The sequence below is a fragment of the Lepidochelys kempii genome, chromosome 7 (assembly GCF_965140285.1).
Source record: "Lepidochelys kempii isolate rLepKem1 chromosome 7, rLepKem1.hap1, whole genome shotgun sequence".
Lineage (NCBI taxonomy): Eukaryota > Metazoa > Chordata > Testudines > Cheloniidae > Lepidochelys > Lepidochelys kempii.
This window is the reverse complement of record NC_136386.1, coordinates 64,200,523-64,222,676: the sequence shown is the minus strand read 5'-3', so window position 1 is coordinate 64,222,676 and position 22,154 is coordinate 64,200,523. Positions and strand designations below refer to the sequence as shown.

Sequence of the window (22,154 nt, the reverse complement as noted above, 5' to 3'; positions counted from 1 at the left end):
CAAGAATCCATTTCCCAATTACATACACCTGAACTTTTTGCAGAAGTTACGAAGTAATTGTACTCAGAGACGTGGAGTTTTCTTAGTTTCATCTGCTAAGGAAATTGTCAGAATACATGTTGCAAAAAATGACTGCTGTGGTTATTACTGTTGCTGCTCAGGGGAGCTATTCAGATTCCTCATTTATCAGAGCTTAATAGATTAAAAGTCCAAATTTGAGTCTCATGGTATAAACCCAATCAAATGCTAATCTGCATAATTTTCCCATAAGCAGCTATGGGAAATTTGTATAATTTATGTTTCAGCAGTTGCCAATCATGAGTGAAACAGCATTGTTACATATATTTATCAAAATATTTTTATTGATCTTTGCTTGCTATCACATCTGGCTTTGCTCCTCTTTTTCACTAAGGAGACACTTACTTTCTCTGGTACATAATGTAATGTACGATGTTTCCCGAACATATATTTATAGGTCATTTTAAACTGGAAGCTTTCTATTTTACAACTTCTTATTGAATACCTGTCTCTGCAAACCTGCTGATATGGCTTAATTTATTTACTAGTTTAACATAGCACACTGGTTTCCAACACCAAGGCTAACTGTGACAGGATCACTCATGTGAGTAAAGCAGGGCGGATTTGGTCCATAAGCAATATAGCTTCAAATCTCTGCACTTAAAGAAATGCTTCTAACTTTAAACCCAGTCAAAAGTTAAATAACAGTGTTACAGCCCACATGCAATGGACCCCAATCTCTAGAAACCCAATATATGTTAAAAGGGGAGTAAGAGGAACAACTACAGATCGAACATTAAGGTTGAGAATTTAAATAGGAAAAAAGTTAGGGATTCCGATTTCCCACAGAAATGTTAAATCAACAGCCACATGGCATATATAGCATTCTGAATTACTGCATTTGCTACTGGTCCAAGGAAAGCTTGAATGGCCGGGGTAGTGGCTCTCCTTGTTTCCAGCTACTTCTCCAGCTCTTGGGGTTCTTCATGGCAAAAAAGAACCTGGATATGTGTAAAAACAGCTGGTTCCAATCCAGCTGTTGCTGGCACATGGGTGGTGAGGAAATAGGAGCTGTCCACTCAGAATGCATCCACCAGAGAGAAGACCCCAACAAGAGAGAGAAAAGGCCAGGAGGAGAAAGGGGGCACAGTGTTAAAGAAGCAGGTACAGGGGAGTAGAAAGGGGAACAGAACAGACTGGAAAGGAATTAAATGAAAAGACAGCAGTGCAATTAACTTTCTTAAAAAGTGTAAAATCCATAGTGCATTTAAGACTGTGCAACTACGTAAATACTATGCTTTTTCCATGAAGGCAACAGCTGTAGTTTGCAGAGGGATATTACCTCATTGTGAATTGGAAGCGGATCATGGGATTGCAAATGGGAGAGGGAAAATAGCCAGAAGCCAGTCTTACGATTAAGATGTGATCCAGACTGTGCTATAATTTGGAAATGCCCTGGTCTTTCATCATTCTTGTGGTTACTTGCACCAGCAATCTTACAATCTTCCAACTCTGCATTATGAAAATACTTTGCATTTCTGTGGTGCCTTACGTTAGAGGTACTCAGTGCACTTTACAAATAACTTCGCCTCACAAAATGAGTCTCCTATTCTGTCTGCAGATCTCCATAAGAGATTTGCTGTACTTGTAAAAGACATGGTAGGGAGGCAGCTATGTGACGGAGGTTTACTAACAATCTAATCATCATGCCTCTCCTTATGACTTCATGGGTTCCTGCCGTTTTGCTCTTCATGCAATGCAGGGAATGTTTAAAACAACTGTATTTCCAGGTTTTATTATGCAAAAGTAATAAAACCGGGAAATACAGTTGTTTTGCTTATTACCTTAGACATTAGACACTGAATAAGATGACTCCCGAAGTACATTTTGTATGCCAATCCACATCAAGTAAGAATGCTGTATTGTGTACTTGGAGTTATCAAGTACAAAAAAAAAAACATTCTAGGGCAAAGAAATTCAGTGACCTAGACAAAACTGTGATCAGATCCTTTCAAAAATTGGAAACTGTAGCACTGAAAAATCTGGATGAGAAAGTCAACAAGTGAACTTTCACTTGGTTTCCTTTTTACCAAAAGGAATTGTAATTTCAGTAAAATTGTGCTTGCCGCCACAGAGTGTGGAAAGTTCATCTGGGGGAACATTGGTCGTGTTTGCCATTTCCAGGAATAATAATCCCATCCTAGCAGACATCAGAGGACTGCATCTCATTTTAGTTAAATTAGTGTGTGGGGAAGGGAGCAGTAGAGAGCAGACAGAGAGCTCCAAAACGGAGCTCTGCAAATCTAAACCCTTCCTGTGGTTTTACATTTTGTGTAAACTTGTGGTAAACGTGTCCTGCTCTATGGCTCCAAGTGGATATTATGGGTGGTTTTGCATGGTTTTGAGCCAAAAATCAGACAAAACTTGGACAGTTTCAGATGGGTTTTGCTCTGCATTTTTGTGTTTGAATCTGAAACTCAAAGTGAAACTCATGAAGGACAATGTTATGTAAATGTAAACTGAGAAAAGACTTCCTAGGAGCCTATGAACTTAACAGCCAGATGTGACGCTGTTCTGTCCCATAGTAAAAACCTAACGTAAAACTTCTGTGTTTGTAGTTTCTACCACTTCAAGTAGAGATGGCCTGACCCATAACCCTGGACTGAGTGACTTCCAGATTTCAGAGGTGTTGAAATCCCAGCCCAGATCCTGATCTTTGTTTTATAGCTGAACCCTGACTAAATACGAAGCTACACCAAAACTGTTTAGATTAGAACTCGAGATTTCCCAGCGCTGTGCTCAAACCAAAACTCTGTCTCCGGCCCCAGGGGACTCTGCAGCTAGAATTGTTTCTAAATTGAATGGTTGTAACATATTCCCATGAATGTCAGCAGCTCTTTAGCTGCATGACTGCTGCTGAACTTTTCAGCTATGCCCAAATGGCTATAGTTTGGAGAATAAGAGGTAAAGTCTATCATTCCATTGAATTCAATGGAATATTACTGTGCAATGTCAGCAAACAGTGGCAAAAGGTGAGGTCCCTTTGTAAGACAATTCTGTCTGTTTGTCTCTGGTTAATGGCTCTCGCTCTATTTTCTCACATAACCTGCATGGTATCTTGTCCATCCACTGCTTAGAAGCTCACCACTTGCATGCTGATTATCAATATTCAAAATATGATTGTTGTTTCTTGCTTCTCAAATAGTTCTCAGTAGTTATAACTTTTTTTTAATTACGTTTCTGCAGTCTTTAATCTGACTATTACCTCATAAATCCCAAGCACCTTTCCTAGAGTATTATTTTTTATAGAGCACCATAGGTATGCCTGGCATTTTAATGACAAGCAAGAGTATAGCCTTTAGCCCTAGCAATCTGGTTAAATTTCAGTTTGGAAAACTGAATCCTGCTTACCTGCAGTTGCAGGTAAATAAATATTCATCTTTTCATCTTCTCTTAAAAACCATGTTCCGTTACTGTGTGCTGTTAAACACTTGCTGCATTCCACCCTAGAGTACCTCAGTTCTGGATTAAATGATTACTTGCCTAGAGAGTTAGTAAAATCAATTTGTAGGGCACTAGGTGATCCTTCTGAATGGAAAGCATGTTATAAATTAAAAGGGGCAAATTGTGCCTCTGGACATGCGCTCACCCCAATGAAGTCAGTGGAAGCCTTGCAGTGTACATCCGAGGGCCAAATTTGTTACTGAATTCAAATTCTGGCAAACCTTCTGCAAGCAGTTCTATAAATCCAACATGTTTATTGCCCCACGGGGAAGGACCCTCCTCTAAGTCGCTCACTGGCCAATCTGTCTCCAGGAATATGTAGTAATGGATTGTGGGAAGACTGAGGAGTAGCTAGAATACAGCCACTGGATCATCTATTGTTGATTCAGTGGCCCCAAGCCCTGCATAAACTAGGCAGGCTATGATGATTGCTACTGCTGGTTCATAGTTAGGTGTAGAAGCTGCCATGAACTAGTTGCAAAATAGCACCCTACCTCCTAGTTGTGGGGAGAGATTTTATCTTTCTCCATCTGCCATTACGTTATCTCACACAGATTTCATGTACTCATGGGCAATGTGAATTTCACCCTATCCTGCAATTGTAGCTCAGGTCCCTGATGTTGTTTGTAGAACAAGTATGGCACTGCAGTTAGGAAAATCACTATAACCACCTGCCCTGGTTTACTGGGTTTATGAATGTTAATGGAACACGATTTGGAGAACTGAAGGAGAAAATGCAATATGAAAAGGAAAGTGAAAAAGGGCTCTGAGGAAAGCATGAAGGCTCTGTGCAAAGAAATTGAATCTTTTCACAGCCAAAAATGGATCTTGTTTCTGGTTCTGTAATGAAATAGTTTTCCTAATACTGTGTGACCTGAATTTCTCCCTGCTTTCTGGGTGCTATTCCTTGATGTACAACCTGTATTTTCTCAAGTCAGCATTTGATGATGGATGTCAAAATACAGGCCATGTATTATGCATATAGCATTACCGATTTAAGGTGTTTACTTGTCAAATTGGAGAAATTCAAAAATGTCACATTCACTGAATCTGCACAGCTGTCACTTGTAGTTTTCCATGCCTTTAAATGAAAGTTCTGATAAAACAGTTTAGTTTTCCTTCGCCTTTTTTTGGTGGAAGACAATAAACAGCATCTAAAATTTATGCTGTGGGTGGGGAGGCAGGCTGCAAACAGGTTGGAATAAGGTTGGAATAAGGACTTTGTGGGTGGTGGATAGACAGATACAGACCCCAGATCCCTACATTTTCTGATTTTTCTTTTGCTAAAAATATTCCAGATTTTTAGTTGTTTAAATAGCCAATTCAAATTAAGCACTGTCAGGGAAATGAAGTTGTGGACATTTCTCACATCTTCCAAAACCATAGAGGAAAAAATATTACAGCTCAGGATTATTTTTCATTTGTGGAGAAAACAAAATCCCTTTAACATGTGTCCCGCATTTCATACAGAATGCACTGTGTGTGCAATGTGCAATCACAGAGCTCCTGACAGTCTGTGCCTAACAGAAATGCCACCTTTACGTCAATCTCCTAACACCATCCTAAGACGACAAATATTTGAGGGATTAGAGAGAGGTGGCTACAAATAGCCTTCTAGGGAAGAGTGGAGGGAGTCATGCATTTAGAGGCATGTTACACTGAGTCTTTACATTTTCCTCTGAGCTGGCAGGACGCTACCGACTAGTTCTACAATCTGAAGGGCCTGATTCATTGAAAAATGTGTAGTGGACACCGTGTCGGACTGGGAAGAAAAGCCTCTAGGGAAAGGAGAAAAGAGAGGCCTCTGATGATGGTCTGGACAGTGGTGTCTCATGCTAACACTGTCCACCACCAATGCCTCAAGGGCTTGTGGGGAGAAGGTTAGCCTTTTCTACCCTCAAATCAGTGTGAAGTTGGAAGGCTTGGTGCCAGTCACGCTGAGCTGTGATTCTCCAGTGGCCCCAGCTGCATTGGTGCACATACAGAGCTCTCTCAGTGTCTGTTGCCACTTGTGTTTTGAAGAGCTGGTGTGTTGCATCATGCCCCCTACTGCATAACATGGAAGTATACAAAACACTAACAGAGGAGTCAACAACAGAAGGCAGCTCAATTCTAGCGTCCACGTCTCCAGAAGTACCACTCCTGCCCCTTGCAAAGTGCAGAGCCAGGACTCTCAATCCATAATTAATCTGCCTGCTCTTTTGAGTCTTGGGAGGGCTCCTGGAAAAATTCTGGGTAGGCCAGTGTGAGTCAGAGCATGGCATAGATCTGTGATGCAACAGGGAGTGGGTGAGGTAGCATGTTAATAAAAGTTCTTGAATGGCTGTCACTCATTCGTGGGATTTGGCCATGATAGAGACTATCATACAGAAATCAACTGGGCATGCAATCTGCTTTTTTCCATGCTGGCACAGTAGAACTGATTTCAATACAGTGAGTAAGGAATACATTGAGTGAAACTAAACACTCTGACATACCCAGCACTTCCACCTGCCTTGAAGAAATCTGTTTGTTATCTGAATCACCATTGTTGACTGGAATTGTATTGCTGTGCTTAAATTCCCCCGTGGGAATTTGTGCCTTTCAAATCTGTGGAAGGCATTGAGACAACTTGTCCTCCCCTCCCCATCACCATTCAGAGCCCCTCTCCACAGTTTTCCTTCCCTTTTACATAGCCCATCCTCACAGGCCTTGTGCTGCTGGGAGCTTTCTTCCAGATGGCAGGGTACAGTTCATGCTGGAGTATCCTAGAGGATCGCAAGAGTTAGAGGTGGAGAAGGCCCACCATAACAAATTCATCTCCCTGCAGGGGTAGGATGATCTCTCAGCAATATTTGTTGCATCAGAGTGTGTGTCAAATTGACACCACACTTGATCTTAGACATAAGGCCAGAGTAGCTTCAGAACAAAACAGAGTTCTATCCCCCTTCCCAGAAAGGCGAACCCAGTAATTCCTACAGCTCTCCCAAGCCCTGCTAACTCAGAAGCACAGAGCTGAACTGGAGACCCATTCCATGTGCTCCCATGTGCCAAACTGGTGTTAGACAATTGAGGGGCCAAAATTAGTGCACTTAATATTTTAAAATATTTAAAGCTAGTTTGATAGTGGTGATTATTACTATCAAGAAAGGGGCAAAAATCCAGGTAAGGGACTGACATCGCATTTTGAAGTGATATACATTTATGTAAGGATTCTCTGATGTCTTATTAATTCTGCCAAAATTGAGGACAGGGGCAGAGGGAAATACAGTATCAACTCATTTTGGAGTCAGTAGCAGATGAACGTATGAATGACTTCAGCTGAGTGGACCAATTTGCATGCTGTGAGAAGGCAATGGAGTTACAGCAGGAATGAGTTTGACTCTTAGTGATTGGGAGGGGTGGGGGTTGGTGGCATTTGGATGAATCAAGTCTAGTCCAGGTGAGTAATGACAGAAGGTCAAAAATCTGTTTGTGGATCTGAGACATAAAGTCAGAGTCTGGGCAGAATTTGCCCAAAGTCTAATGGCTGTTCAAAATTTATAATGCAAAATTCGTTTGGCCTCATGGCTAGACAAATAGTTGCTTAAAAAATACTGCCATCGCAAGGGGGAAATGGAGTCCTTGAGCCTAACTCTTGCACTGCAACAACGGTGATATTAAATACATGTTTCCATTCTTCCTACTTTTTTTGAAGCAGGGAGACTTAAGTATATATCGTAACAGTGAATTTCCAGGCCAACTTTTTGTTAGAGTTTTTTGGTTTACTTAAATCATTGACAGATTCAGCACTTACATCGTAACTCCAGCTTAGCAAAATAACATGCCTGGGTATTACCTTTTTATGTTTATGAATTGTTCAGTGGCAGGTGTTCCTGCAGAGCTTGCAGGGACTCAGGTGGAACATGCAAGTTGCATAAGGAGGCTCTTGCTCCACCCCAGACCATCCCTTCACCTCCCATGTAGCTCTTCCCCACTGTCTCTCTATGCCATCCTCTCTCCCAGTGTGTGCACCTCTCTCCTGTTTATCTCCAGATGTCCTTCCCCTCTCCCCCACCCACCTGCCATATGTCAGTCTCTCTCCCCGGTTCCTCATTCCTTTCAGATTAGTGCTTCCTGCTCTTTCTGACTCATGGAAGCCATGAGGATTCTGCAAGATCAGAATGGAAATTAAGAATTCTGTGGGCTTCATAATGCTTTTGGAAACATCTTAAAGTAACTAAATCCTTCAGAGGTCTTTGCAGCTCCACCCTAAATCTTCTGAATCAGACCCATCAGCTCCTGAAAGCTGCAAACATGGTGGTTTAACAAGCCTTAGAATGCGGTGAGAGGCTTAAGTAAGGATGCTTATTACTAGTGTTCTTTGAAATACTGATCACAAGAAAAAACCCCTCAAATATTAATGGCTTTGGATTTTGTTTCCAGTTTTTTTTTAACAATGATCACATTTTGCACTGAAAGTTTTAGCATGTTTTGATGTAAAAACTGCTGTTTCACAAGTTTAGCAGAAGTGCGTTGTCTTTAATTGTTGCCAGCTGTCTTATACCATAAACTGCCTGTAATATCGATAGGCTTGAGGGGCTGTATTTCAGCAATACTGAATGTTAAGTAAAACAGCTTATTGTTCAGAGAGCTACAGGTAGAAATCTGCTATAAACTATCACAGGAGATACGTGCAATGTTAACATCTCGCGGCATCATTTGCATCAGTCTGAAATGACTTGTTACATTCTTTTCTGTTTGCCTTGCAACTTAAAGTTCAACCTGTAACTGTCTGACATTCCTTCCTTAGGGTTTACACCACCAGGAATGGATAGGTCATCTCCAGACAACAGTCCAGTCCATGGTCTGTTACGTCAACCCTCAATCACAACAGGAGCCAACATACCTATTATAACAGAGCTAGGTAAGGAAAACAAAAACACGCCTTTCATGTCCATTCCCATATATTTTTCCATCTCCTTTTACAGGCGTCAGGAGAGTTACCTATTTCATAGCCAATGACACCATGTTCACACTTCAGTTAACTGTTTTGATTTACTCTTGCTGAGGAAACATTAGGGGAAACTATTTCTACTTGGATTAAACAACTAAATTAGTTCTTCCCTATGTGTTTTCACCTTGTGTGTTCGTAAACGCACACTACATTAGGCAAGAGGTTGTTCTTAGTGTATTGTACCAAGTAGGCAGGGTTCTTTGGGACAATCTCTTTTTAAAAAAAAAATGTTATGTAAGATGCCAGCAGACTTCCCTTCTGCATTTGAAAGGCTACTTGGTTAACCCTTCATGCTCCAAAACTTGTTTAATATTGCATAGTCACTGCATAGTGACATGACACTTGTCACCCTTGAGAATGGAGCAACTGGTTACCTGGGTATGATTTCCACTCTAGCTATAGATATTCGTCTTGTCAAGTTGTTGTGATGTGAAGTGCAGAAGCTTTCATGGCAAATACAAACTTGTTTTGTGGTCCTTTGTCCTTTTTATTTTTCAGGTTTTTTTTTTAGAGCCTTACCTGTCTTACTCCCTTATTTTATTCTCTTTCTGTACTTTCTTTCCCCCCTAAATACTTTACTTATTAGCTAAGCCTGGCAAACTTCTGCCTTTGGTTTCAATCAGTCAGGAAAAAAACAGTGGAACCCACATACTAATGATAACTGAACTGGGTAAGAAGTGCCTTTTTCCTTCACATCACTGTCTTCTTTTTTGTTGTTGGTGGTGTTGTTTCTACCATCATCAGCTTTTTCTTTATTTATCTGGCTGTATCAGAGGGGCTACCCTCATGGCACTGCTTTGAATGTGTTTTATTTGTGGTTCTAGTAGAAATTGACTGTCTTGTTCTGGCCTTTCTTAATGATTTCTTTTTCACGCAGCATCAGTAAACCTTTGATCACACTCGTCTGACCTGCGGCTGTTTCCATAGCATCTTCTCACCAATTCATTTTCTTTGGCCTGGGTGCCTCTCTCTCTCTCTCTCTCTCTTTATTTCAGTCTATTGTCAATTTGACTGACATGTCTTAGCTCTCACAGGAAGTAAAAAAAGAAATAAAACATTTTGAAGAAGAAACCCGGGTATCATACCTTCCCTTAAGCAGTTTGTTTGTTTTGTTTTTTGTGGGTAGACCTTTTCTCGGGCTCTGAAGCTAAGGGGCTTAGCTTCTATGCTGCACTCTCTCAATAAAATGAGATTTCACAAGGGGCTCCGAGCAGTGTTTGATTAGCATTTCCTGTGGTGCAGTGCTGTGCTCTTAAACCTACCCCCATCTAGCCAGGAGATCTTTCATAAAAATCATAGTAGGCTAATTTGCATCAGGAAGATAAAGATATAGTCAGGCTTAAACTGCACTTGTAGAATTCACAGAAGATTTGGTGTAAGTTGGAAACTGACACTCCGTACTGTTAGAAAGTCTGTGTCAAAGTCAGGTATTAGTCTTACAAGTCTGCCAGATAGAAGTGGAAAAAGAGTACTGCTGTTCATAGTTCCTCTCCTCAGCTAGCAAATTAAACAAAGGCACAGTCTTTTCAAAAAGTATATTTTGAAACGGTACAACAGGCTGTCAGTGGTATTTTGCTTAGGAGCCCAAGAATAAATTGACAGACACTGGGCAAGATATAGTGTAGATGGAGCTATTTACCAGATGACATTCATCTGCATCATATAATGTAACCAGTGACTGTATATAGCTCTGAGAGATGTTACTTTTTAGTTGCTATGGCAAGGGATGTATGTTCTCTTGCCAACTCTGCTACTGACTCCGTTTGACCTTGGTTATGTCACAACCAATTGGTGTCTTAATTTACCCATCTGTAAAATGGGGATAACAATGCTTATCTTCTTCACAGGGCTGTTATATTTTAGGCATTGTTCATACTTGCAGAGCTCTTTGAGGACCTTGCATGACAGTGCAATACTATACTAGTGGAAGATAGCTGTTGAATAATGGGTAGTTTGATCAAATAAAAGTAACTGTCTCAAGACGATAGTTCAGAATGGCAGGCCTATTTCTAGATAGAGAGTGATCCAGTTGAAGTCAATGGTACTAGGATTTGGCTTTTTAGGAACATTCTTGTCTACTAAAAAAAAATACAGGGAATTTCCAATAACAACGAGACAAGAAAAGTATTCAAGATCCACACTATCAGATGCTGCAAAACTGATAATGTCTCAGACCTGAATGGGAATTGAAATTAATTTGTCATTTATTTTTTAATAATTTCAAAAGCATCTTTGGTGACACAAGTGATCAGTCTGCACTTTTATGACTGAGGAGTCCTACTGTGGAAAAGACATGACTTCATCAAATATCATCTGCTTAATAAGATTTCTATCAAGCTGTGTGTAGTGGCATGGGTCAGGAGTGGGGAGATGAACTCTGGCAACTCGATGAGAATCTAAATGTCAAATGTTTCTTTTCTGAAAAGCAACCTGATGTGGATACTTCCTCACATTGAATGGAATAGAATTCATGGCTCGGGTGGTGAGGCTGTGGCTGAAACCATTTGAAACCACACTGTAGTATAGTATAGAATTGCAGTGTATTGCTTTTTTATGACAAGCTTGAGGCAAGCTGAATGGGGAGCTTCTCTCTTTGGAGCTGCAATTGCATTACCACAGTTCCATCAGAAAAGAAGCACAGTAGCAGATGTCTTTGGGTTGAACCAATGTTTTCGTGGACAAGGTTTATGTCACAAAGTGGATCTGACATTAAGAGTTCACTGCATATCCGCACAACCCGACTCATTGTATCTTGCCTGTACGGAGGGAAAATGTATGTCAGCACCATGGCAAGTGAGCAGGTGCTGCCAAGAAAGTCGTTTTTATGGCACAGGGATATTCACCTTTCATACAAGCAAAATAAGGATTAACAGATTTTCTTAAGTGCATATTTTCACATCCACTTTGATTTCATTTTAAGTAATGTCAAAGACACGAGTCTGTGTTTCCAGACACATGCCATTGCTTTTTCTTTCGGATTGTGTCATATGTAAGGTCACATGCTGCAGGCTCAGAAGCATATTATGATATTTTTATATTATTATTTTCAGTAAACGATTCAAACGTTCAGTTTTTGGACCAAGATGATGACGACGACCCAGACACAGAATTGTATCTTACACAGCCATTTGCATGTGGAACTGCATTCGCCGTCAGTGTATTGGACTCCCTCATGAGCGCTGTAAGCAAATCAAAACTTTCTCCCCCTTCCCCATCAGACAGACCATAGGAGGCTGATGCTGTGTAGCAGCTCCATTGCCACCATGCAGCCGGACGGACAAGATACCTTCCCCTACCTAGACCTTCATACGCTATGATTACTTTGGATGTGGACTGAGCCCCAGTTCCCCTCAAAGGTATTTAAGCACATAACTCCTATTGTCCGTTGCAGTTATGCACTGAAAGACCTTTGAGGAGCTGGATCTGAGACTCTGTAACAACTAATCTCTCAGATCTTAGGGTATGTATATTGGCCTGAGACTTCAAAAGCAACTGGTGATTTTGGATGCACACTATTTTCAGAAACAGTTGAAAGTCTGATGGCTTGCAGCAGGGTGTCTCAAATTGGCCTTCCAAAAATGGAAGCACTCAAAATCACTAGTCACCATTGGAAATTTAGGGTATTATCTCTAAAATATGAAAATTGTCTTCTTGCAGAACATAACTACCTTGACAGTTCAGTATTTTACACGTTTTACAGCTTCTAATTATTTTTTGTACTCCATCAATAAAGTGATAGTTCATAGTGACGGGTAACAAACAAAAGCTTTAGATTAGATCAGGTCAGCGGACAAAAGCTTGAATGCTTCTGCAAAGCTTAATTCAACCAGTTGACCCTCGTGGGTCTGCAAAAGTGGGCTAGAAATCAATGGAAATGGGATTTCTTGAAAGAGTGGCTACGTCACAGTTCTGGGTCTGAATTTGCATGAGCGTGCTGTCAGGTTATTCTGATATTCCTGCTTGTATCTGGGACCAAGAATGCAAAAATATAAAAAAATTGACGTGGGTGTTTCAAAGTTTGAAATTGGTTAAAAACCAAACAGGATTGTATAAGGTTTATTTTGAGTTTCAGTGGAGTTCAAAGTAAGCAGCTATTTTGCCTAAACCAGTTTTTGGCCATCCGTAGCAAATAAATAGTCTTCCTCTTTTATTTTAAAATCAGACAGAGAATACTCTCTCAATACAGACAGGGTATCAGTCTCTACTTTAACCTAGAGCGGGTCCATTTTTAACTGGTTTAGGCACTCGCTTAAAGAACTTCCATTTAAAAAACTTTGTACACTTTATGTGCCAGCAGATTAATGTTGGAGCAGCTTTTTGCAAATGGACCAAATGGAAAGCAAGCAGTCTAAGGGTTTTTTATAGAAACACTGGGAAACTAACACTAGCAATTACCAGATTGATACTTTTCAATGGAACTAGACCTCTCGGGGTAGATGACTAAGATGCAAGAGGGATGTAATTAATGGAGGAGAATATGAAATGTTGTTTATGATAAGCTCCATTAAGCAGGCCTGTTATACTATACCTCTGATTTTAAAGTGTTCAAATGAGTATCCCTTTGGAGACCATGTTTACTCCTGATTATCCTAACTACAGCTGTTTCAGAAGACTCTTTTGTTGCAGTATCAGCTGTTATAATATGATTACTTCGTAAATTATGTTTTTTAATAATGTCTTTCGTGATCCTGATCAGGGTCTGTTGAAAAAAGTTAGTTTCCAGCTTTGATTTAAAAATAGAATTTAAATAAATCAAACTCATTAAAGGCCTCCTGGTTTACATGTGCTAAAGACAGTTTGTCCATGTGAAAGGCAGTTGTGCATATAAACTGATATTTGCCTGTGCGACCAATATGCTGTTTGTGCACATAAAATCTGTTTTGTGGGTAAAAATGACTGTGCATGCCTAAAGCTGTAGATGCAAACTTAGGGGCTGGTTGAGAGTCCTTTGTAAAGTTGAACCTAAACTTTCAGAATATCCTATTGAATTTAGTTTCATGATCAGTTGGCTTAAGCCCCAAATAATACGGGAGGTGGGCAAAGCAATATTTTTTTTTATAAGAGCCAACTCTAACCTTCACCTAAAAGTGAAACCAAACTTTTGATGGTTCAAAAAAGTTCAGTTAACCTTTTTTTTTTTTTTAACTTAAGTGGGCTATAGCCCACAAAAGCTTATGCTCTAATAAATTAGTTAGTCTCTAAGGTGCCACAGGTCCTCCTGTTCTTCTTACTACACTTCTGTCCATTCCAGCCGCAGCTTGAGATAGATGTCATGAGGTAATCTATTTTCATGGTATTTCATTCCAATAAGGAGCATGAAGTAACAGTAATCTTATGAGATACCTTGTTCTTGTGAGTCAGTCATCAGCCAAATTTTGAAGACTTGACACATTGAGAAAGTCCACATAAGTATCCAACCAAACTCTAACTCTAAATTTTCACGAATAAAAGTTGTATGGGTAAAAGGTTTAGCATTTCCATGTAATACCTTGGAGCTCTTAAATATGAAGGTCCCAAACGGGAATTTTGAAAGCTGTTCACCTTACCAGACTAAGAAGATTCCTGAATGAAACTGAGTTTTAGTATTAGGAGGACACTGAGGAACTCTAATGATAAATTGATTTATCAAAAGCAGCTAATGAAAATATGATTGAGAGCTTTCTAGACAATGGAAGCCAAAATATCAACCTTCCAAGTCAACATTTAAACATCAGGTCCATTTAGATTTCACTGATTTCTTTTCTTCTGTAGCTCCCTTCCCAAAATTTCCATTTAATCAGGTGTCTAAGCATCCCCATCCAAAGACTGTCTCATAATTCAACCCCTGCTGTTTGTTGCTTCACTTATTGAAAGGCTAATCCTTTTATTTATTACAGGCATTCCCAGAGTAACAGATAGCAATGTTGCAGACACCACACCATCGCTTTATTGTGCAACCACTAGAAAGATAAATTAGAAGAGAGAATAATTGTGTTTATGCTTAGATAACTCACAATGGAGAATTACAATTTAGAAACATTTCCTTTGAGCACAGTCAGTTTATTCTTCACAAAGTAAATGTGATTATTTTCCCCTCTAAATATCTAGCTACCGATGACATATCTGTTCATGAACTCTTTCTTCTGCAAAAATTCTTTGTCAAACTTCATTCATTCTTAAGTGGTTAAGATGGGGCACCACCATCTGAAGTCAGGGAAATGACTGTGATGCCAGAAATAGAGAATTCTGACTTAAGGGAAAGAAACAGAAGAAATACTAATCAGAGTGAATCCCTATCAGAATGATTTGCCAGTCTTCATTTGCTATACCAATGCTGTCTCCTCTTCCTACTGCTTTGCTGATGTGGGCAGGGTCACTCTCTCCTCCACTCCTGGAAGAGTTTCTGCTGTCTAAGCTATAGGGTGCAAAAGGAACTCTCCCTGCTCGTCTAGCTCTCAGATGGGTGAGATGTCCATCCTTCCTTTTCTCCTGTGCCTCTATTGGGAAGAGGAGGTGCTCCACATTTTTTTCTCTACCCAAAAACAGGCATCCTGTCATTTCCCACACATTTCCCACATTTTCCCACACACTTTCCCACTACCTGATCCACTGGCTTTGTAGTATCCACTTTGCCTGACAGTTTGCTTTTTGTGACCCAACCTCTACTTCTACTGCCTGAATTCAAGCATTGATCCCAAAATATTTTACAGGACTGTGGGACCAGCCTGAGTCATACTTTCACTACACTAGCTCCACAGCAATTCTCTAAGTCATTTGTCACGTGCCAGCGCACTTTGAGGCTTGAGTAGGGTCTTCAAGATGACATCAACTATATTGATTTCATTACTAAATTGACTGCAACTAAGTCGATGGGGAAAACCCATCAAGCTAGTAGGACTGTAATTGGTGTTTGTTGTATTGCATGGTTGGGCAAAAGCTATATTAGCAGGGGAAAGGCTGGGATTAGCAGAGGAATAGTAAAGGGGGGGTTGCAGGAGGTACATATTGTTTTCTCCCACTGTGCCCTCTGCTGTGAAGTTTTTCATTGTGAAAGGGGGAAGTAGTGCACCTTCTTTTTAGTTGCTTTTTAGAATTAAATTTTACCCCTTGATCTCTACAGAATGTAATTAAATTCTTAGTAATGCAAACCCACTGCACTGGACGCAACACACGTATGTGAACTGCTCACATTCTCCTCTCACTTACTCAGTGGAAGTCCGGCATATGATGATAATGCCAGTGTAAAACAGGGATAAAGTAAGAGAATAATAAGGCCCATCCATCTGTGTTTCTTTCTTATCTTTAGCAACGATGGAACTATGCACAAGACAACTTCATTTACAGATTAAACCTTCCTCTGCAGGTTTCTTAGCATCTTCAGGAAACACTGGGCATGCAGACAAGAATGGTTTAGTTACTGATAATGAGGAAGTACTTTTTACTTTACTGAACATTTCACCTGGTACAGATTTTAAGTATGACAAAAGCTATTCTTAAACAGGGCTGCCTAACCTTTGCTATGTCTCTGGAATAGACATAGGCCTCTGCTAGAGTTTTTCATTATATTTTGTTCTAAGTATTTGATTTGCCTTACACATCTACAACCAAATGCAAATGCATGGAAAGCTATATACATATACTGCTCTTCTTGTAGTGGGGCTGCCCCTGTTAACCAAATCATGTTCTCACAATACACTTGTTTACAGCAAAATGTAAGTTGGTTAGAAAGCCCAGGTTACAAATAACCTTCTCTCAGACACAGTGCATTTGTGGATGAGGTATACGTGCTAAGATTTTCAAAAATCATGAGACTTAAGATATCTTGAAGGAGTCTGAAAATCAGGCTCCATTTAGTGCCACCCTCTCAAAATCAGGCCAACTCTAAGCTGTGCTAAGTTGAGCGCCCAAAATCACTAGTGACTTTTGAAAGTCTTGGCCATTGTCTGTAGCTATAGAAGGCAAAATAAAGTGCAGGATGCAAAAATGCCACTTGTCCCAATAAGCATCTTTTATCGCTGTGAAGTGGTTCCCAGACACCTTGATTCTGTCTGGCATTCATTTTGGTAATGATGCTACAAAAAATACTCCCATACAGAGCTTCAGCATTATTTCTATACATACCACTGGTAGCAGGATTGGTGTAGCTTCAGGGAATGTCATCAGTACAAAAGCATCTATTCAGAGCCAGATCATGAGACTTAACTTTGAATTTCCTGGCATCTATTGGTCTCTGTTAGAACCTTACTTTTTAAAAAAAATGTATTCTATTATCGTCCCCTTTTCCCTTATACAAACAGAAATTTCACATGGGGACGGGGAGGGGTGAAGAGTTAAAGGCAACTTTGCAGTAGAACCCCCAAGGTCCTTTACAATCTCATTTATTCAGAAAAGGAAATGTTTTAACTTATGAGATGGACATTTTGAAACATAAGACTTTTCTATTTTTGTATCCTGCTGTTCAGAAGGATTAGCAGGTAATAAAACATCCCCTTTACCCAGAGGATTCACAATATCCCTTAATAGTCTGGGAGGTATTTTTAAAATGTAATACAATATAAAAGATTGTTCTTTCACCTTTGCTTTGGACCTCTCCCCAGGCCTGTTCAGGATTTGGTTAATGAGTTTAGCTCTGTAATTCCCCATATCTGGATATGTATTCACTTGAAACAAATGCATCCTGTAAGGAAAAACAAGCAAGTTAAAATATCTGCCTGAAATGGAGGCGAAATAACTATTGTATTTTTTCCTTTAAAGTAGCAAACATAAAAAAATGGCAGCTATGACATGGAAAATGACAATTTTAGAGTAGCTATAAACGAAAGGCAAAATGTCATTAAAATTAAAGCAATGTTATTAAAAGATGTGTTAATTTTCAGTTAAATTTTCTGTAAAAGACCAATTAGTTTAAAAGGCTTGACAGCATTAACTGTGAAACATAAGCTTTGGTAATGATGCTTTCCAGTTTGTTCAACCATTTTTAAAGCAGTCTCAGAACACTTACACTCAAAACCAGCTGCAACAGAATTCAGTCACATGGGCTAGGTGGCACTGCTAGCTCAGATATCCAGTTGCCTGTCAATTACCCTACGGTGTGGCGTCTATAATGCAGTCCCATTACTCAGCACTGTAGCCAATGCATGTATAATACTGGTATAATAATGTTATCACGACATCCAATGCGGGGTACAGGTAGTAACAGCAGCAGAGAAGTGTTTTTCAGTGATGATTATACAATTAACAAAAGGAATTTGCATTTGTTACTGAAAAGTAGCTTGTTAGTTTTAATGCTACAGCACTCATTCAACACATTGTTCCCGCACAAGTACTGGCATATCCAGGCCTTGTATCCACCTGCAGAGTGAGCACATCACTCTCACGTTATGTGTATTATTATTTCAAAGGAAATGGAAATCAGCCGGGTCAGATTTTTTTTTTTAACCTTTTAGAGCCTGATCCTATGAGGTGCAGCAGGCGCCCCATCTCCATAGTGGAAAGATTTGAAGGAGGGCCTGAGTCTCATGGGAGTTGAGAGCATGCAGGCTTAGGCAGTGTTAACAATCTCTAACCATCCAGAAGGCATGCTAGACTCCTGTTCACCTAGGATGTTTTCTGCTTGCAGGACAGGCGTCCATTCTCAAAATTAGAATATTTTTATTCAGCGACGGCAGCACGAACAAAAACTGCACTCATCTATCAAATTAAATGATAATATCCACATCAGTCATGGTGTGAAACCCAAAGTAAACTATTGTTCCAAGATAAATGTTGTCTGCTTTCCAAATAAATGTCTTTAGCTTTGCCTTGACATTTGTCTAGCAGTGGGAGACCATTCTCCTGTGACAGCGGGCCGAATTCCCCTCTGAACTGGATCAATTTTACATCACTGTAAATCCATTGAGTCCCATTGGCTTGCTCCTGGGATCAGAATAAGGCCTATTATCTCTTACTTGGAAACATTTGTGACAGGTGCAAGACTTAATGTATTCTTTTGCCATTGCTTCACAGTTTAACATGAGTTCTTTAGTGAAGTGAGTGTTGTATTCTCAGCCTAATGTTATCAGTTCCTCCTCCCCCACAGTCTTCCTGTCTCAAAATTAAATATGCCCAGTTAATCCTTTCCTCAAAAGTCCAGCTTTCTAGCCCTTGTATCTTTCCTGTAGCTATCCTCTGGACGCTCTCCAATTTGCCTCCCCCCTTTCTTAAAGTGTGGTGTCTAGAACTGGACACAATACTGGACACCAGTGCCAAGTAGAGTGGAACTAATACCTCCCGTGTCTTACGTGTGACTCTCCTAGAACTATATTACTCTTTTTGGGAGTTGCATCACATTGTTGGATCATAGTCGATTTGTGATCCACTATAACCCCCCAGATCCTTTTCAGCAGTACTACCACAGGCAATTATTCCCCATTTTGTAGTTGTGCATTTGATTTTTCCTTCCTAAGTTTAGGACTCGTCTGACCGTCATCTTGTTGATTTCAGACAAAGTCTCCAATTTGTCAAGGTCATTTTTGACTTCTAATCCTGTCCTCCAAATTGCTTGCAACTCCTTCCAGCTTGGTGTCATCTGCAGATTTTATCAGTATAATGACCACTTTATTATCCAAGTAATTCATGAAAATATTGACTAGTACCACATCCAGGACAGACCCCCCCACACACTCGATACAACTTCCCCACCTCCCAATTTGACAGCAAACCCTTGATAACTACTCTTGGTCTTTGAACCAGTTCTGCACCCACCTTATAGAAATTTAATCTAGACCGCATTTGCGAGTGTTATGTTGGATCGTGGCAAAGGCCTTAATAAAATCAAGAGCTATCATGTCAACTGCTTCCCTGCCTTCACTAGCCCAGTAACCCTGTCAAAGAAAATTGATTGGTTTGGCATGTTTTGTTCTTAACAAAGTCATGCTGGCTATGCCTTATAACCCTATTATCCTCTAGGTGCTTACAAACTGATTGTGCTCCAATATCTTTCCAGGTATCAGAGTTAGGCTGACTGGTCTATAATTCCACCAGTCCCTTTTTTAAAAGATAGATTGCTAATGGTTCCGAGATTACCTCAGCTAGTTTTATAAGTACCCTAGGGTGAATTTAATCAGGGTTTGCCAATTTAAATGTTCTTTAACCTGCTCTTTCCCTATTTTGGATTGTGAGTCTTCCTCCTTGCTGTTAAGGTCACCATTACACTTTATAGTAATGATTGAAGCAAAATAAGCATTAAACATCTCAGTCTTTAGTTGTTAGTGCTCCTTAAGTAGTGGACCTACACTTTTCTTGGTCTTTGTATTGCTTTTTATGTCCCTTGGTAGATGTAATTCATTTTAGCCTTTCTGATTTTGTCCCTACATGCTTGTGCTATTCTTTTGTAACCAGCCTTAGCAAATTGTCCATATTTACACTTTTTGTAGGATTCCTTTTTAGATCATGATAGAGATCCTGATGGAGATATGTTGGTCTCTTCCTTCGCACCTGGAGCATTTGCCATTAATAAAAACTGCCCGCTCTCCTCAATTCCTTTTTCTCTTACATTTTCTTCCCTTGGGACCTTAGCTAGCAGTTAGTCCGAAGGCCGTTGTCCTTATGCTGTTGCTCTAATGCCATCATTTTCTGGTCACTTTCACCCAAACTGTCTTCAACTTTGCAACCAGCTTCTTCCTACTCAGAGTCAAGTCTAAAGTGGCTGCCCACTTGGTTACTTCTGAAGCAAGAAGTTGTCCCCAGCACATTCCAAAAACTTACTGGCATCTTACTTTTCCAACAGATGTCTGGGTAGTTAAAGTCCTCCATTACTACCCGGTCTCATGTGTTGGAAATTTCTGTTGTTTGTTCTAGAAATGCCTCATCCACCTCCTGTGCTATCGTAGGCCCTTGTCGAGCTTGTTTTCCCCCACACACTTTGGTCTGCCTCTCACCTCCTTCTGGACATCAGAACAAGTGAATGCATCCTTGATGTATAATGCAGCACCTCTTCCCTTACTTTCCTTCCTGAACAAGCTGTACCCTCTAATTATCCCACCAATTCTGTCATAATGTATCAAATACTATCACTGTAATCCTATCATTCAGGATTTCCCACCCAATATTCTCCTTTGCTTCTGATTACTCGTAATCATACCCCCTTGGAAGTGATCATAAAATGTACTTTTCCTCCTTCATTGCTTCCAATTTTTAAACATTTAATTACATGCCCCACTTCCCCTTAGATTATCATATTTAGGGGCAATTCTGATCAATCAGGTAAATACATGCATACAGTAGGCATAACACAGTAATAACTGTCTAGGAGTATATAAACGGACAATTCTGGTTATTTTGTTCCACTAAATACACTGTATTTATCTAGACTGGATTTTTTTTTTTTTTTTTTTTTGTAATTTAGACATGTCTGTGTATAAAACAGCAGAGGCCTGAAGTCATGAAAATGAAGTTTTCATAGCAATCACAACTCACTATTGAGATGAAAAAAATGTCATGGTGGTCACATCTGAACAATAAAACTGAGATTATGAGAGTCCAATGCTGAAGGTAATGAGGTTAAAGCATTGGTCTAGAAGCTAGCTCTACTCTCTGACCTGCTGTGTGATCTAAGACAAGTCACTTCACCTCTATATGTTTCTGTTTCCCCGTCAGTGAAATGTAAATAGTGATGCTTCCCTGTCTTTGTAGTGAGCACTGAGATCTGTGGATGAAAAGTACAATTTGAGGACTAAGTATTAATAGTCATCTGGTCTAACTTCCGCAGTAGGCAATAAGGCAAGTCCTTTGCCCCCAAGAGATTTATATGAATCTTTTTCTCCTTATCTGCTTCATGATGCGCAAGTCTTCTAAAAACACTACATATCAGTAGGATTGGAAGTAATAGGGGCTGATTTTTGGTGGTGGTCGTTTTTTGAGTATTATGTTTTTAAACAGTGCATATTGTCAGCACACATTGTATAGTGTAGATATTTAACTGAGTATCTTTGAACTAAACCAGTATACTTTTAAATGAACTTGAAAGTCATTCATCTGGCATTAAATTAATATTTAAAATGTCCATTGTTTGCCTGACAGACAATGCTACAGATGCTGGCAAAATGTCAGTGTGGAGTAAATCTTCCCTAATAAACCACACTTACCCTATACCCTAGAGTTTTTTAAAAGGACCACCAGGATCCCAAACTCATCATACATTTATCTGGAATGAACTCAAAATGTTTAATTGATACATGCTTATGTCTGAACACTGTCAAGTCTCGTAATAAGATGTTTAGTGCAATATATCGGTTAGACTGCGAGAGTCCAGCCACAGTAATAAGTAATGACATTTGCAGCACAAAGGCAGCTCCCCAACGAATTGGTGACAAGTATAAAAAGGCAGTCTAGCCCGTGTAAGCTTTAAATGTGGTCTGAATTTTACAATTACATGTCCTAAAGCCTGTTATTAGACATGAAGGCAATGAGAAAGAAAGGAGTCATTGCATCACTACTAACACCAATTATAGGAAACATAAATCATTCAAATTTTTGTTCTTTAATAAAAATCAGCCTGAATTGGTGTTTAAAAGGCAGGATCTAGTGTAGGAGCCTAATGGGATAGAAGAAAATAGAGTAATTGGAGGCTGCTGTCTTTTCATTTTCTATGTAAAATTATTTGAAGAGACAGCCAAGAACTTTAAACAGCAGAAACCCA

General features: G+C 39.8%; 1 protein-coding gene across 26 annotated transcripts in view; it reads left to right on the top strand.

Annotated features, from left to right (window-relative positions):
* KCNMA1 (potassium calcium-activated channel subfamily M alpha 1) overlaps positions 1-22,154 on the top strand; it is an 851,468-nt gene that overhangs the window by 811,795 nt on the left and 17,519 nt on the right. For 16 of the 26 annotated variants that reach the window (XM_073353216.2, XM_073353211.2, XM_073353219.2 and 13 more), the window contains 3 exons: positions 8,294-8,407; positions 9,084-9,167; positions 11,548-11,678. In XM_073353216.2, coding sequence (XP_073209317.1) covers positions 8,294-8,407; positions 9,084-9,167; positions 11,548-11,678 — 329 coding nt within the window. The remainder of the gene's footprint in view (positions 1-8,293; positions 8,408-9,083; positions 9,168-11,547; positions 11,679-22,154) is intronic. The other 10 variants (XM_073353218.2, XM_073353215.2, XM_073353208.2 and 7 more) reach the window with 1 other exon arrangement.